The 18,613-nt window shown below is 42.3% G+C and overlaps 1 protein-coding gene across 6 annotated transcripts in view; it reads left to right on the forward strand.

The window, feature by feature from the left end:
- The window catches only part of brf1b (BRF1 RNA polymerase III transcription initiation factor subunit b), a 237,676-nt gene that overhangs the window by 128,373 nt on the left and 90,690 nt on the right, over window positions 1-18,613 (forward strand). For all 6 annotated transcript variants that reach the window (XM_060917700.1, XM_060917704.1, XM_060917701.1 and 3 more), the window contains exons 9-12: window positions 3,510-3,636; window positions 3,757-3,796; window positions 8,507-8,599; window positions 8,854-9,156. In XM_060917700.1, the coding sequence (XP_060773683.1) occupies window positions 3,510-3,636; window positions 3,757-3,796; window positions 8,507-8,599; window positions 8,854-9,156 (563 nt within the window). The remainder of the gene's footprint in view (window positions 1-3,509; window positions 3,637-3,756; window positions 3,797-8,506; window positions 8,600-8,853; window positions 9,157-18,613) is intronic.

Raw genomic sequence — 18,613 nt, forward strand, 5'->3', positions numbered from 1 at the left:
GTTGGTTTGATCAAAATAAATTATCATTAAATCTGTCGAAAACAAAAATCATGTTATTTACTAATTATAAAATAAATAGGGCAATAAATGTACAGGTAGATGGTGTTGATATTGAAAGAGTTTCTAATAATAAATTTCTTGGGGTAATAATAGATGATAGAATTAATTGGAAATCACATATAAAATACATACTAATGAAACTATCAAGAAGCATATCTGTGTTGAGTAAAGCCAAGCATGTCCTGGACTATAATTCACTCCGCATTCTTTACTGTTCCCTGGTTTTACCGTACTTAAATTACTGCTCAGTGGTGTGGGGAAATACGTATAAATGTTCACTTCATGCAATAACTATACTTCAAAAAAGAGCTATAAGAATAATTCATAGTGCTGGTTACCGAGATCATACTAATTCACTATTCTTAAATTCAAAATGTTTAAAATTCAGGGATATTACAGAATATAAAACTGCCTTAGTAATGTACAAAGTAAGGAATTATAAAGTACCAAGGAATATCCAAATAATGTTCTCGGATAGAGAGGGGGCTATAATTTTAGGGGGAAATTGAAATTAAAATTCGCAGTGCTAGGACAACGTTAAAAATGTTCAGTATTTCTGTTTGTGGAGTAAAGCTATGGAACAGTTTGAATGTGGAGCTCATGAAATGTACAACTATAAACCAGTTCAAAAAAAGGTACCAGTATAAGGAACAGATCTTTATGAGGTATAGGGAGGAGGAATTACAATAACATGCTATTGATAATATAAGTGTATATATGTGGGTATGGGTACATTCGGATATATTATATAAAAAGTGAGTATATAGTGCATAATTGTATATAATATATAAGCATAATATGCATAATTATGATATGGGTGCCTGTGTACGTATGGATGTGTATAGTTATAGGTATGTGTATATGTATGTACTGTATATATGTATTGTATGTGTGTATATATGCATAGCATAAGTATTTGTATATATATGATTTGATTTGGGCGATGTTATACCATGTTGGTATGTTTTTTTGTTGTTGTTGTTGATTTTGCTTTCTTTTATATATATATATAGTTTATTATGGTGGAAAGTGACGTTTGATTAATGGTGGTATAGAGGGTTAGGATTTGATAAGTTATTTACTTCTTCCTAATCCTTTCCGAACATTATTATGTTATTGCCTTGTGGCTACGCTATTCTGTTTATGACGATGTTTTGATGATTGCATTTTTTATTTTTATTTTTTGTTTTTTTGTTTGTTTTTATATCTTCTTTGCTGTTCTGAATCAATCAATCAATCAATCAATCAATCAATCAATCAATCAATCAATCAAAGTTTGTGAACCCTTTAGAATTTTATATATTTCTGCATAAATATGACCTAAAACAGCATCAGATTTTTACACAAGTCTGGAAAGTAGATAAAGAGAACCCAGTTAAACAAATGAGACAAAAATATTATACTTGGTCATTTATTTATTGAGGAAAATGATCCAATATTACAATATTAAACCTCTAGGATTAGCAGTTAATTTGAAGGTGAAATTAGAGTTAAGTGTTTTCAATCACTGGGATGACAATCAGGTGTGAGTGGGCATCTTGTTTTATTTAAAGAACAGGGATCTATCAAAGTCTGATCTTCACAACACATGTTTGTGGAAGCGTATCATGGCACGAACAAAGGAGATTTCTGAGGACCTCAGAAAAAGCGTTGTTGATGCTCATCAGGCTGGAAAAGGTTACAAAACCATCTCTAAAGAGTTTGGACTCCACCAATCCACAGTCAGACAGATTGTGTACAAATGGAGGAAATTCAAGACCATTGTTACCCTCCCGGGCGGCACGGTGGTGTAGTGGTTAGCGCTGTCGCCTCACAGCTAGAAGGTCCGGGTTCGAGCCCCGTGGCCGGCGAGGGCCTTTCTGTGCGGAGTTTGCATGTTCTCCCCGTGTCTGCGTGGGTTTCCTCCGGGTGCTCCGGTTTCCCCCACAGTCCAAAGACATGCAGGTTAGGTTAACTGGTGACTCTAAATTGACCGTAGGTGTGAATGTGAGTGTGAATGGTTGTCTGTGTCTATGTGTCAGCCCTGTGATGACCTGGCGACTTGTCCAGGGTGTACCCCGCCTTTCACCCGTAGTCAGCTGGGATAGGCTCCAGCTTGCCTGCGACCCTGTAGAACAGGATAAAGTGGCTAGAGATAATGAGATGAGATCAATCAATCAGTTAATTATTCTGACAGCCAGTGCCGCCAGGCTGAATGCAAACACGTCTGCACCAATAGCGCCGTGATTTAAGTATGCCGATCTGTCCGTTTGTTTGTTGGTGCTCTAGCGTCTTCATTTCTTGACCAATCTTCACCAAAATGCACAGGACAACTCACTAGGGTCACACAAAGACATCATCAGTTTTTGGTGGGGCAAGGTCAAAGGTCAAGGTCACCTCATTATCTCTAGCCGCTTTATCCTTCTACAGGGTTGCAGGCAAGCTGGAGCCTATCCCAGCTGACTACGGGTGAAAGGCGGGGTACACCCTGGACAAGTCGCCAAGTCATCACAGGGCTGACACATAGACACAGACAACCATTCACACTCACATTCACACCTACGGTCAATTTAGAGTCACCAGTTAACCTAACCTGCATGTCTTTGGACTGTGGGGGAAACCGGAGCACCCGGAGGAAACCCACGCAGACACGGGGAGAACATGCAAACTCCGCACAGAAAGGCCCTCGCCGGCCCCGGGGCTTGAACCCAGGACCTTCTTGCTGTGAGGCGACAGCGCTAACCACTACACCACCGTGCCGCCCGTCACCAAGGTCAAATCTTGTAAAATCATCTAATCGGCCATAATTTCTGTTTCTTTGTGATTTTCTCAAGGATCGTGCTCTGCACAATTTTTCATTTGTTTGTTTGTTTGTGTTTAATGCACATTCAGAAAGAAGGTTCCATACTACAGTTTTAACATAAATGCAATACACAGAGGAACAGTAACAAGTCTTTTGGGAAAACTGATAGACTGCCATTTTAGAAGAAGAAGAAGAAACCTTTATTTGTCACATGCACACTTCAGGCACAGTGAAATTCATCCTCCGCATTTAACCCATCTGAAGCAGTGAACATATGTGCGCACACACCCAGAGCTTTGGGCAGCCACACTCGAGCACCCGGGGAGCAGTCAGGGGTCAGGTACCTTGCTCAAGGGCACTTCAGCCCAAGGCCGCCCCATGTTAACCTAACCGCATGTCTTTGGACTGTGGGGGAAACCGGAGCATCCAGAGGAAACCCACGCTGACAACATGCAACCTCCACACAGAAAGGCCCTCGCCGGCTGCTGGGTTTGAACCCAGAACCTTCTTTCTGTGAGGCGACCGCGCTAACCACTACACCACCTTATGCCTTATCTTTTTTCTTTTTTTTCTCGCTTTCTAGATTTTGCTGCTGTAACAATATACATTTCCCCTTGTGGGATAATAAAAGGCTCTTATCTTATCTTTACCGTAATCCACTTCTTAGGCTGACAGAATTTGAGGACACACCCACCAGTCACTTGACTATTGATGAGTTTATGCGAGTGGACCTGGAGGAGGAGTGCGATCCCCCTTCTTTCATTGCTGGTCAAAAAAAGTTAAAGATCCAGCAGGTTGGTATTGCATAGATCATGGTGTACATTATGCCCTTACATCGTCATTTCACATTTATGTCTCTTGTATCTTGTTAAATTTCCCCATCTAAGTTTCTTTCATTCATTTGTTTATTTCAGCTGGAACAGGAACTGGCCAAGAAGCTTGATGAATATCAAGGTTTGTTTTCTCAACTGAAAAAAAAAAAGACGTTGATGTTTGGCCGTCCTCTGAAGTCAGCCCCTTTTTCAGCCTGTTCTCAGCAGTATCTGCCATTTTAATATTCTACTGGAACAATGCGAAAAACAAATACATGACGTCAGTTCGGCTTTCGGGGCAATATTCAGAGTTCTGTTCAGCATGCTTGAGGATGAGGATTTAATATGAAAATTGTGCACGTCCATGTTCAGGTCTCATGTAAACTACGGACATTTCTCATGCACAAGTGAGGAGCAGGATTAAGTTGAGCGCCACTGTCTAACAGTTTAATGTAAAAACAATATTTCATGCTGAAATTTAACTTTTGTGTATTGTAAATGCACTCAAATTATAGCATGCCATTTAAGGCCAATATTAAATAAATAAATATGACTATTAATTGATAGGCAGGGCGGCACGGTGGTGTAGTGGTTAGCGCTGTCGCCTCACAGCAAGAAGGTCCGGGTTCGAGCCTTGTGGCCGGCGAGGGCCTTTCTGTGCAGAGTTTGCATGTTCTCCCCGTGTCCGCGTGGGTTTCCTCCGGGTGCTCCGGTTTCCCCCACAGTCCAAAGACATGCAGGTTAGGTTAACTGGTGACTCTAAATTGACTGTAGGTGTGAATGTGAGTGTGAATGGTTATGTGTCTATATGTCAGCCCTGTGATGACCTGGCGACTTGTCCAGGGTGTACCCCGCCTTTCGCCCGTAGTCAGCTGGGATAGGCTCCAGCTTGCCTGCGACCCTGTAGAAGGATAAAATGGCTAGAGATAATGAGATGAGATGAATTGATAGGCACATTTCCTTACGAGAAAGAGCATCAAAATAATAAAACCATTAAAGCCTGACGGCCTTTCGATTTCATAAAAGAGGTGAAATTTAGCTCCCTCTGAAATTTGGTCATTGTGAGATATGTCTCATCTCATCTCATCTCATTATCTCTAGCCGCTTTATCCTTCTACAGGGTCGCAGGCAAGCTGGAGCCTATCCCAGCTGACTATGGGCGAAAGGCGGGGTACACCCTGGACAAGTCGCCAGGTCATCACAGGGCTGACACATAGACAACCATTCACACTCACATTCACACCTACGGTCAATTTAGAGTCACCAGTTAACCTAACCTGCATGTCTTTGGACTGTGGGGGAAACCGGAGCACCCGGAGGAAACCCACGCGGACACGGGGAGAACATGCAAACTCCACACAGAAAGGCCCTCGCCGGCCCCGGGGCTCGAACCCAGGACCTTCTTGCTGTGAGGCGACAGCGCTAACCACTACACCACCGTGCCGCCCTATATGTTTATTTGTGTAATATCTCAAAAAAATATCAGGTCATTCTGTGGCTGGGAAGTTATTTAATTTGAGGGGATTCCCGAGCAAATAATGTACATGAAATCGCTCGCTTCGTGCAGACAGAGGAAGTCTGTGTGCGCATGCGCAGGTTTACCTTCTTCCTCTTCTTCTTCTTCTTTTGGGTTTTACGGTAGCTGGCATCCACAGTGTTGCATCACTGCCATCTACAGGTTTACCTTGACCGTGCACTGACACTTCCATCATTCTGTCACTTAACAATCACACCGAGGTGCTCGCTGACCGCCAATATTTATTAGTTTGGTCCTGCGTTTCCTTTCTTTCACAACATAACGTCTTTTCTTCTCGCTTTCCGTTACTGTAGTCAGTCTTTCACATTTCATTCGCACACTCACGTCCTCCATTTTTCTCTCCTGTTTCAAATTTGTATCCCACAATGCCTTGCGCGAACAGGGAAAGCCCACCATGTGATGCATGACGTAGTAACTTGAATTGGGTCATGGTGAAGCAGGAAAAAATATCAGAGAATTTAGGGCCATGTGGCTCTAAATTAATTAATTGTTCAATTTAAAAAAACGAATAAAATTGGAAGTCTGTGATTCGAATTCAGTAGCTTTCGGTCCACTAAACAAAAATAATTGGGTGTCGGGGAAAATTCTTTTTATGACCTACACTTGAAAAATCTGAAAGGCAGTCGAGCTTTAACAGTGTTTTAATAAATTGACCAAACCTATTTCAATACCTGCCATCTTCTCCTACATATATTCTCATAGTAGTCTTTTTTTTTTAAATTGTCCCTTGCTTTTATGTTACACAGTGTCACAATATAGGGCCAAAAATATGTGGACACCTTACTGGTCTCACCCTTATGTGCTTGTTCAACATCGCATTCCAGATTTAGTCCCCCTCTGTTATTTCTATCTACAGTCTACATGTTCTAAATGTTTAAAGGCTTATGTTTAATCTAGGCAGTGATCTAGATGCTAATAAGAACAGGCTCTGATGATTCTAACCAAGAAATGCAGTGTCTTGCAAAAGTATTCATCCCCCTTTGTGTTTGTCCTGTTTTGTCGCATTACAAGATGGAATTAAAATGGATTTTTGGAGGGTTAGCACCATTTGAGTTATACGACATGCCTACAGTTTTAAAGGTGCAAATTGTTGTTTTATTGTGACACAAACAATAATTAAGATAAAAAAAAAACAGAAATCTGGAGTGTGCATAGGTGTTCACCCCCTTTCATATGAAACCCCTAAATAAGAGCTGGTCCAACCAATTCACTTCATAAGTCACATAATTAGTTGATTAAGATCCACCTGTGTGCAATCAAAGTGTCACATGATCTGTCACATGATGTCTGTATAAATCAACCTGTTCTGGAAGGACCCTGACTCTGCTACACGACGAAGCAAGCAACATGAGAACCAGAGAGCCTCTAAACAGGTCAGAGACAAAGTTGTGGAGAAGTATAGATCAGGGTTGGGTTATAAAAAATATCCCAAACTTTGAATATCCCAGGGAGCACCATTAAATCCATTATAGCAAAATGGAAAGAATATGGCACCACTACAAACCTAACAAGAGAAGGCCGCCCACCAAAACTCACAGACCGGGCAAGGAGGGCATTAATCAGAGATGCAACAAAGACACCAAAGATAACACTGAAGGAGCTGCAAAGATCCACAGCGGAGATGGGAGTATCTGTCCATAGGACCACTTTAAGCCGTACACTCCACAGAGCAGGGCTTTATGGAAGAGTGGCCAGAAAAAAATCACTGCTTAAGAAAACACATTTGGAATTTGCCCAACAGCATGTGGCAGACTCCCCAAACACATGGAAGAAGATTCTCTGGTCAAATGAGACTAAAATTGATCTTTTTGGCCATCATGGGAAATGCCATGTGTGGCACAAACCCAACACCCTGAGAACACCATTCCTACAGTGAAGCATGGTGGTGGCAGCATCATGTTGTGGGGATATGTTTCATCTGCAGGGACAGGAAAGCTGGTCAGGACTGAAGGAAAGATGGATGGCACTAAATACAGGGCAATTCTGGAGGAAAACCTGTTTGAGTCGGCCAGAGGTTTGAGACTTGGATGAAGGTTCCTGTTCCAGCAGGACAATGACCCTAAACATACTGTTAAAGCTATACTGGAGTGGTTTAAAGGGAAACATTTAAATGTCTTGGAATGGCCTAATCAAAGCCCAGACCTCAATCCAATTGAGAATCTGTGGCATAACTTGAAGATTGCTGTACACCAATGCAATCCATCTAACTTGAAGGAGTTGGAGCAGTTTTGCCTTGAGGAATGGGCGAAAACCCCAGTGGCTAGATGTGCTAAGCTAATAGAGACACACCCCAGCTGTAATTGCAACAGAAAGTGGCTCTACAAAGTATTGACTTTGGGGTGTGTGTGAATACCTATGCACGCTCCAGGTTTCCGCTTTGTCATGTTAATTATTGTTTGTGTCACAATAAAACAACAGTTGTCACCTTTAAAGTGGTAGGCATGCTGTGTAAATCAAATGGTGCTAACCCTGCAAAAGTCCATTTTAATTCCAGCTTGTAATGGGACAAAACAGGACAAACACAAAGGGTTTTGCAAGACACTGTATCTGGCATGCTTGGAGGCGTGAACTACTGTAGTAGTTTGCTCAATCTGAATTAAGTAGTTTACTGGTAGTTTGCTCAATTTGAATTAAGAGCCCAGAAAATTGGCCTAAGCAGCTGTGTAGTTCATCTTTGAATGCGCTTAACATTCCCTGCGTAAATATTCACATAACTTTTGAACTTAATTCGGCAACTCTGAATATAGCCCAGGGCGGCACGGTGGTGTAGTGGTTAGCGCTGTCGCCTCACAGCAAGAAGGTCCGGGTTCGAGCCCCGTGGCCGACGAAGGCCTTTCTGTGTGGAGTTTGCACGTTCTCCCCGTGTCCGCGTGGGTTTCCTCCGGGTGCTCCGGTTTCCCCCACAGTCCAAAGACATGCAGGTTAGGTTAACTGGTGACTCTAAATTGACCGTAGGTGTGAATTTGAGTGTGAATGGTTGTCTGTGTCTATGTGTCAGCCCTGTGATGACCTGGCGACTTGTCCAGGGTGTACCCCGCCTTTCGCCCGTAGTCAGCTGGGATAGGCTCCAGCTTGCCTGCGACCCTGTAGAACAGGATAAAGCGGCTAGAGATAATGAGATGAGATGAATATAGCCCTTTCGATATTAACGACTGTAAATGCTCCAGACAGGAATCGCAGTATGGCATTTCATATGCATGTAACCTCATGTTTTAAAATGGGGAACGTACAATGCTGTGGTGTGTCAGAGAAATGGTGTAGTTTGCCAGAGGCAGTGTTGTGGTTGAGATTCAGTGCATTTGCTTGTCTGTTTAGGTGAGATCAGCTCCTATCAGGATGAGATTGAGACCGAACTGGAGAACAGCAGGCCTAAGCTGAGAGGAATTTACGCCATGTATGCAAGAGAAGGTACTGTACACCAGATGTGTTTGTTCAGTTCAAGTATTTATTTATGTAAATGCGTTTTTTCTGCACATTACATTGTTTTTATTTGAACTCGCAGTAAAGTACTAAGTACTGTTTGTTTATTTTTTGTAATTAGTGTGTAATTTGGTAGCCATGTTAGCAGAATCTTACATGCCCTTGATTTTAAATTAACATGTCGAGGAAGTATAATCACTCCTGATGATTACATTTACAAATCCCTCCTGTCTCTCTGTTAGACACCAATGATGGCAGACTGTCTCTGGTGTCAGACCTCGTGGGAGATGAGGACACGGAAGATGAGGAGATGGAGGCTGCAGCTCAGCACCTCAATGAGGACTTCATCAACCAGGTGTTACCTAAACTGGAGCTGGGCCCTCAGAGGTGCACAGAGGCACAGGAGCAGGGTAAAGAGGCGGCAGACCTGCCCAGTGGCTCCACCCGTGTGCCACTGACTTCACTGCTTGGCCCGCTTTCCACCGCTGCCAGCCTTGGCCTCACAGACTCTATCCGCAGTTGTATGACTGAGGAGGGGGAGGATGGTGAGTGACTGTAGTATTAGTGTTCTCCATGTGGTTCCTTTGTGTTATGTTGCAAGCTCTGCTTTTTATACCCCCGCTCTGAAGGAGGACGGGTATACTGGTTTACCTTTGTCCGTATCTCCGTCCGTCCGTCCGAAACACCCTTTTTGTCAGCAACCACAAATCATAGCCACTTGGTGCCAAGCCACTTGAGCTTGGGGTTCTATCCATTTTCAGGTCTGTCCCACATCGACTTCCTGCTTACCAACTGAATGTATTTACGAAACATATGAAAATTTTGTAAATCCACCCTCTATGTTTCATAACTACATTCAGTCGGTAAACAGGAAGTCGATGTGCAACAGACCTGAAACCGGTATACGGAAGCTCAGTACCAAATATCAAGCAGCTGTGATTTGTAGTTGCTGAGAAACGTGTTATGAAAATTTCGTAAATCCATGTTATAACACTTTTCTCAGCAACTACAAATCACAGCTGCTTGATATTTGGTACTGAGCTTCAGCTCAGGGTTGTATACCATTTTCAGGTCTGTCGCACATCGACTTCCTGTTTACCGACTGAATGTGTTTACGAAACACACAGGGTGGATTTTGACGCTTTTTCAAGACGCAAAATGCTATTTCAAAATGACAGTTTACCAGGATGCTATTTGAAATCCCTGGGGAGAACACTGCGCTTTACTTCCTTGTTTCAGGGTTAATTATTTGTTGAAGTCACCATTCATAATAAGTGTCCTGTTCGTTCGATTGCTTGCATTCTGATCTAAGCGAGAGCGGGGGGGATACGTAAGTCAGCAGTAGCTCACCGGTGATCTTGTTTAACTCTTTACCCCTTAAAGCAGTTGCTACAGCCACCCTTGTATATGTATATACTGTTCACCCTGAGAACATATTTGCAAGAAAAAAAGTCTAAAGACAAGGTTTTAGACAAGGCATCACATGTCGTCATTATGGGATATACACGGGGTTGTCATATTTCGTTATTAAGGGGTAAAGAGTTAAAGCCTGATTTGATTATGACGAAAAAGATGAACTAGAGCTGCACAAAGTCACAAAATGGTCTGTTCATTTTTTTGCTCCAACTGCATGCTTTACATTAAGTACAGACCCTGAGCTCATGTCTGAATTAATTAATAGGAAATAGTGTTACGTCTTATAGCTCATCTGTTCTTTGTTATGACTACGTTTAACTTTGTAGAATGCAGATTACTTTTGATAAACAGATTATTTAATAGGATAGTTTTATTGCTACACTGAGCTACAAGAGATCTTTCTTCTGGATCTGCTCTGGGAGTCTCATCTCGTCTCATCTCGTTATCTCTAGCCACTTTATCCTGTTCTACAGGGTCGCAGGCAAGCTGGAGCCTATCCCAGCTGACTACGGCGAAAGGCAGGGTACACCCTGGACAAGTCGCCAGGTCATCACAGGGCTGACACATAGACACAGACAACCATTCACACTCACATTCACACCTACGGTCAATTTAGAGTCACCAGTTAACCTAACCTGCATGTCTTTGGACTGTGGGGGAAACGGAGCACCCGGAGGAAACCCACGCGGACACGGGGAGAACATGCAAACTCCACACAGAAAGGCCCTCGCCAGCCACGGGGCTCGAACCTGGAACCTTCTTGTTGTGAGGTGACAGCGCTAACCACTACACCACCGTGCCGCCCCTGCTCTGGGAGTCATGGCTACATTTAACAACATATAATAATGACTACTGTACATGGCTACCTTTGCTTCAACTCATTTGCAGCATTTAATTCTAATTTAATTTACTTAACCACGTGCTATCACTTATTGACGGACTCTCAAAGGGTTTTCCATTGTATCTAGCGCACCAGGTTTCATTCAGTTGTAACTTCAGGTAATTTTTGGGGCAAAGAGTCTATGTTTCATGAAAACAGCCCGAGTTCATTTTGCAGTCCTTCACAGTGTGGGAAAATCAAAACCAGTGGAAACAGGAATTAGCCTAATCAATACAGCTAATCGATGCAGCCTCTCCTGATCTACCAAACTATAGCCAATATCCTTCAGTTAGGACTCTGAGGATTCAAATGAAGTGTTTTATCCTCTAGTACTACCACGTGTTCTATTTGTGCGATAGGGGTGTTTTAGAATTAGCTTATAATTCAGTATTAAGGGGACGGATTCTTTCACAAACTCTTCTGTCTGTTTCAGCTGGCATTTAAAGGAGAACTGAAGTCATTTTTAAACTTGCTTTATTTCTTAATTAGCGGGTTATTCAATTACGTTTTCGGTAGGGATGTCCCGATCCGATCACGTGATCGGAAATCGGGCCCGATCACATGGTTTCAGACTCGATCGGAATCGGGCATTGCCTCCCGATCAGGGATCGGATATATATCTATATAATATATTCTCATTTTTAACACATCAATAGCTATGCGTTGGCACAGAGTGAGACCAGACCTCTTGTCTCAACACAGCAACATCAACGCGTGCGGCATGACATCACTTTGTAGCGGAGACGCTATTGGTTATTGGCTGCCTGTTGCCGGCAAAGTTGAACACGGAAGCAGTTCGAAGCGGAAAGCAAAGCATGAGATCTTTTTTTTTTTTTCGTTGGATGACAAAAGAAACGGGCTCAAACCTGAAAGGGTAGAAATGCTTGTTTTCATCAAGAAAAACGTTCATTTCCTTAATTGAAATTACTGTACACCACTGTGAGATGCGTTCTTAAAAGCAAATTACCGGCACCGTGGCACTTTTTTTTTTTAATTTGTTTACATTCCTGCCAGGTATTTTAAGGTTATTTTTTTTTATTTATTTATTGTTCAAACTGCCTCACGTAAGTGCTCTGTTTGCTAACGGAGTTGTTGGATGTTAAAATAAGGTGTTAAATAAAAAATGAGGAACATCCTGGATCCGTTTCTTTCCTCGTCTTTATTTTTTATGGATTATAAGAAGTATCGGATCGGGACTCGGTATCGGCAGATACTCAAAATCAAATAATCGGTATCGGATCGGAGGGCAAAAAAACCTGATCGGGACATCCCTAGTTTTCGGTTTTAGTAACCTTATATCGTGACTCGTATTGGCAACTAATTGCAATTAAATATTCTACTTATCGGCCTATTCGTTTTTTAGCCATGTTGAATTTAGTTCGTTTGGTCCACGGCAGGCGTCGCTTATCCGCACGATCTTCACTAGACTTGTGCGAGACTTCGAAACGTGAAGTGTCAGCCAGGTGTCAGTGCCGCCATTTTGAAAACTGTTTTCCAAACGAAATATTGCACAAAAACGAGTTTAAATGACGATTACTGCCTACTTTTTTCAAACTTTCCTGATTGCTATCAAAACAAACAAAACTTCCGGCTTGATTACATCAGCATTCGAAAGAGGGCGCGTGCGTCTTTTGACGACGCTGGCAGATGTTGGTCACTTTGATTTCCGCTGTACGTTTTACTTCCGTCCTACGATGTCTCGCACAGGTCTCAACGAATCTCATTTATGGCCATTGCTTTGACGTATGGACTGATGTATTACAGAGCATATTTCAAACACTCATAACTTGCTATAGCAGTGACAAAATGGCTATCAAAAATGCATTCCTCATCTCATCTCATCTCATCTCATCTCATTATCTCTAGCCGCTTTATCCTGTTCTACAGGGTCGCAGGCAAGCTGGAGCCTATCCCAGCTGACTACGGGCGAAAGGCGGGGTACACCCTGGACAAGTCGCCAGGTCATCACAGGGCTGACACATAGACACAGACAACCATTCACACTCACATTCACACCTACGGTCAATTTAGAGTCACCAGTTAACCTAACCTGCATGTCTTTGGACTGTGGGGGAAACCGGAGCACCCGGAGGAAACCCACGCGGACACGGGGAGAACATGCAAACTCCGCACAGAAAGGCCCTCGCCGGCCACGGGGCTCGAACCCGGACCTTCTTGCTGTGAGGCGACAGCACTAACCACTACACCACCGTGCCGCCCAGAAATAGAATTTGGTAATAAAATTTTCCTTCAGTTCTCCTTTAACCACTAACCAGAAAGCCTTTATAAAGTCAATATTTTATAATTCAGTAATGCTTTACTGAATTAGAAAAAGCATGGGCACCGTTAATGTACCAGATGTAGCTAGCAGTAAATTGTCTCAGTACATTCACCGGCCATTTTTTTTAGGAACACCCATCCACCTGCTGTTCTCTAATCAGTCAATCCCCTGACAGCAGCACAGTGCATAAAATCATGCAGATACAAATGAAGAGCTTCAGTTAATGTTCACTTCAAACATCAGAATGGGAAATTGTGATTTCTGTGCCTTTCACTGCGGCATGGGTGTTGGTGCCAGATGGACTGGTTTGAGTATTTCAGAAACGGCTGATCTCCTGGGGTTTTCACACATAACAGTCTCAAGTTTACACAGAATTGTGCAAAAAACAAAAAAACATTGAGTGAGCGACAGTTCTGTGGGTGGAAACACCTTGTTGATAAGAGAGGTCAGAGGAAAATGGCCAGATTGGTTTTGTACTGACTCCATAACCAAGCCAAGACAAGCCTTTATTTGTCACATGTACTGTACACTTAAGCACACAGTGAAATTTAACCTCTGCATTTAACCCATCTGAAGCAGTGAACACACACACACAAGTGAGCAATGAGCACACACACATACCCAGAGCAGTGGGCAACTACTGGGGGTTAGGGGAGCAGTTGTGGGTTAGGTGCCTTGCTCAAGAGCACTTCAGCCCAAGGCTGCCCCATGTTAGCCTAACCTGCATGTCTTTGGACTGTGGGGGAAACCGGAGCACCCGGAGGAAACCCACGCGGACACGGGGAGAACATGCAAACTCCGCACAGAAAGGCCCTCGCCGGTCGCTGGGCTCAAACCCAGAACCTTCTTGCTGTGAGGCGACCGTGCTATATCACCCATAATCACCGATCACAATTTTTTTGAGCTGCCAGGAAGGATTTAGCAACTCATATATAATCACTCTTTACAACTGTGGTGAGCAGAAAAGCATTTTCTGCAACCGAAGACCACATTGGGTTCCACTCCTGCCCGCCAAGAACAGGAATCTTAGAATCAAGAACAAGTTCCTATTAAAGTGGCTAATGATTTACAAATAGAGATTTGATATGGATTTTAATCAGCTGAACATATAGTAGTTTATGATTAACATTCATGTTCATATCAAACATTTTTGTACCTTTAAAAAATTCAAATGATATATACGCTGTTTGTGCTATTATTATGGAGATAAAGGCTACGTTCACACTGCAGGCTGAAGTGACTCAAATCCGATCTTTTCGCCCATATGTGACCTGTATCCGATCTTTTATTGACAATATGAACGACACAGATCCGATTTTTTCAAATCCGACCCAGGCCGTTTGGATATGTGGTCCTAATTCCGATTCCTATCCGCTGTTTTCATATGCGACTTCAGTCTGAACCGCCAGGTCGCATTCATCCGACTTACACGTCATCAACAAGCCACAAACGTCACTATTCTGCGCTGAAGTAGGCGGCGGGTCTCTCAAAAAAAGTTACAACATGGCGCATAATCACGGGCGCAGATAGAGGAGGGGACTCGTCCCACCCAGATTTAAATTCACCTCGCTCGGTCCCCCCCACACTTTGCATAAGGCAAACCTCACGGAAAAATCAAAAGACTAATTACCATTCGGTTTATTGAGGTGCACGGCAGTGTATACATAGTTGCAACAACTCACATAAAACAAAACAAAGACTGATATTCGGTTGGTTGAGCTGCGCAGACTGCACAGGTTGCGAGCTCGAGCTTGGTTGCTATAGTAACCCACAACAAGTTTGACAGGCATATCGGGGTTGGGGTTGGTTTGCTGGCAGCTTTGTCCCCCCCAGTTTTTTGTCCCCCCCAGTTCAAAAAATGTATCTGCGCCCCTGCGCATGACATCAATGCGAGGGACGCTTCGGGCTGTGAAGGTTCTGAATCTTCTCAATGGAAGGACGCAGAGGTTAGGGAGCTGATTTCCATTTGGGGGGATGCAGCTATTCAAGCTAGATTGGATGGGTCATACCGCAACCGGGCGGTTTTACTTCCGTAAACACTGGCCATGCTCACTGCGTGTGACGTCGTCATATCCTGCAATGCGCATGCGGAACACTTTTAGGTCACTTTTTGTTCATACTGAGGATCACATACAAGTCGCATATATTTGTTAATGTGAACGACCTCACAAAAAAATCGGATTTCACAAAAAAATCGGAATTGAGCATTAAGCCTTGCAGTGTGAACGTAGCGAAAGACCCCATAATTACAGAAGCCGCGAGTGACCCTTCATATAATCCTTTTTTTTTTATTCACCTTGTTATCCCGAGATAACGACATAATTAATTCAGGATCTCGAGAAAACAACACAACTAATTCGAGATCTCGAGAAAACAAAACCGTTATTTCGAGATCTCGAGAAAACAAAACAATTATTTCATGATCTCGAGTAAACAGCTGAGAAATGGTACATTCAGGTGCGCCAAGAGACTTGTGATATGCTGACTTTGGGGCTATTTCTCATTCTGTATAGACGCAACTTTGGTCATTAGAATGTCTGGAATAATCGATCACTTAATAAGGCAATATTTTGATCAGGGGTTGACACAGGGAGAGATTGCATTAAGCCTTTTAATAAGGGATAATTTCAAAATTAGTCCGCGGCACCTCTGCAGAAGACTGGCCCGGCTTCGTCTCTACCGACGGAGATACAGTGATCCAGCTGAGATCATGAAATACAGTGGTGCTTGAAAGTTTGTGAACCCTTTAGAATTTTCTATATTTCTGCATAAATATGACCTAAAACATCATCAGATTTTCACATAAGCCCTAAAAGTAGATAAAGAGAACCCAGTTAAACAAACGAGACAAAACTATTATACTTGGTCATTTATTTATTGAGGGAAATAATCCAATATTACATATCTGTGAGTGGCAAAAGTATGTGAACCTTTGCTTTCAGTATCTGGTGTGACCCCCTTGTGCAGCAATAACTGCAACTAAATGTTTCCGGTAACTGTTGATCAGTCCTGCACACCGGCTTGGAGGAATTTTAGCCCATTCCTCCGTACAGAACAGCTTCAACTCTGGGATGTTGGTGGGTTTCCTCACATGAACTGCTCGCTTCAGGTCCTTCCACAACATTTCGATTGGATTAAGGTCAGGACTTTGACTTGGCCATTCCAAAACATTAACTTTATTCTTCTTTAACCATTCTTTGGTAGAACAACTTGTGTGCTTAGGGTCGTTGTCTTGCTGCATGACCCACCTTCTCTTTAGATTCAGTTCATGGACAGATGTCCTGACATTTTCCTTTAGAATTCGCTGGTATAATTCAGAATTCATTGCTCCATCAATGATGGCAAGCCGTCCTGGCCAAGATGCAGCAAAACAGGCCCAAACCATGATACTACCACCACCATGTTTCACAGACAGGATAAGGTTCTTATGCTGGAATGCAGAGTTTTCCTCTCTCCAAACATAACGCTTCTCATTTAAACCAAAAAGTTCTATTTTGGTCTCATCCGTCCACAAAACATTTTTCCAATAGCCTTCTGGCTTGTCCACATGATCTTTAGCAAACTGCAGATGAGCAGCAATGTTCTTTTTGGAGAGCAGTGGCTTTCTCCTTGCAACCCTGTCAGACACACCATTGTTGTTCAGTGTTTTCCTGATGGTGGACTCATGAACATTAACATTAGCCAATGTGAGAGAGGCCTTCAGTTGCTTAGAAGTTACCCTGGGGTCCTTTGTGACCTCGCCGACTATTACACGCCTTGCTCTTGGAGTGATCTTTGTTGGTGGACCACTCCTGGGGAGGGTAACAATGGTCTTGAATTTCCTCCATTTGTACACAATCTGTCTGACTGTGGATTGGTGGAGTCCAAACTCTTTAAAAATGGTTTTGTAACCTTTTCCAGCCTGATGAGCATCAACAACGCTTTTTCTGAGGTCCTCAGAAATATCCTTTGTTCGTGCCATGATACACTTCCACAAACATGTGTTGTGAAGATCAGACTTTGATAGATCCCTGTTCTTTAAATAAAACAGGGTGCCCACTCACACCTGATTGTCATCCCATTGATTGAAAACACCTGACTCTAATTTCACCTTCAAATGAACTGCTAATCCTAGAGGTTCACATACTTTTGCCACTCACAGATATGTAATATTGGATCATTTTCCTCAATAAATGAATTATTAAGTTCAATATTTTTTGTCTCATTTGTTTAACTGGGTTCTCTTTATCTACTTTTAGGACTTGTGTGAAAATCTGATGATGTTTTAAGTCATATTGATGCAGAAATATAGAAAATTCTAAAGGGTTCACAAACTTTCAAGCACCACTGTAATTGTTTTGTTTTCTCGAGATCTTGAAATAACGGTTTTGTTTTCTCGAGATCTTGAATTAGTTGTGTTGTTTTCTCGAGATCCTGGATTAATTATGTCGTTATCTCGGGATAACAAGGTGAATAAAAAAAAGATTATATGAAGGGCCTCTCGCGGCTTCCGTACATAATAATGCGTTTGTACATTGAGTTTTATATGTTTAATATTACTCTAGAATTGGTTAGAAATCGATTTCCTCCATAGTAACTCAACACCTAAATCTCATTTATCACTGTAAGCCATCCTAAAACAGCACCACTAAATATCCTATTTCATATTAAATATCTTCTGCTGCAGTTTATTGAGTTTGTTTGCTTGTCTTAAAATGGCTTGAAGGATTTCAGGACATTTCAGAAACACTCACACGTTGCATTAATGTTTGAAAACTGCAGTCACTGAGGACTTTGCCTAATCCTTCAGATTTATCTGTACAGTTTACAGGAAAGACTAATACAAAATACTGTCTTTCCTGATCATACTGTCCATATTCATTTGTTTAATGAAACTTCTGTAAGAAAGTAGAGCAGCGAAAACTAAGATAAAATATTGGTGGAAAAGATTTCACAGAAAATCAGGAACAGCATACAGTGGTACTTGAAAGTTTGTGAACCCTTTAGAATTTCCTATATTTCTGCATAAATATGACCTAAAACATCATCAGATTTTCACGCAAGTCCTAAAAGTAGATAAAGAGAACCCAGTTAAACAAATGAAACAAAAATATTATACTTGGCCATTTATTTATTGAGGAAAATGATCCAATATTACATATCTGTGAGTGGCAAAAGTATGTGAACCTTTGCTTTCAGTATCTGGTCTGACCCCCTTGTGCAGCGATAACTGCAACTAAACGTTTCCAATAACTGTTGATCAGTCCTGCACACCGGCTTGGAGGAATTTTAGTCCATTCCTCCGTACAGAACAGCTTCAACTCTGGGATGTTGGTGGGTTTCCTCATATGAACTGCTCGCTTCAGGTCCTTCCACAACATTTCGATTGGATTAAGGTCAGGACTTTGACTTGGCCATTCCAAAACATTAACTTTATTCTTCTTTA

This window comes from Neoarius graeffei, chromosome 3 (assembly GCF_027579695.1).
Source record: "Neoarius graeffei isolate fNeoGra1 chromosome 3, fNeoGra1.pri, whole genome shotgun sequence".
Lineage (NCBI taxonomy): Eukaryota > Metazoa > Chordata > Actinopteri > Siluriformes > Ariidae > Neoarius > Neoarius graeffei.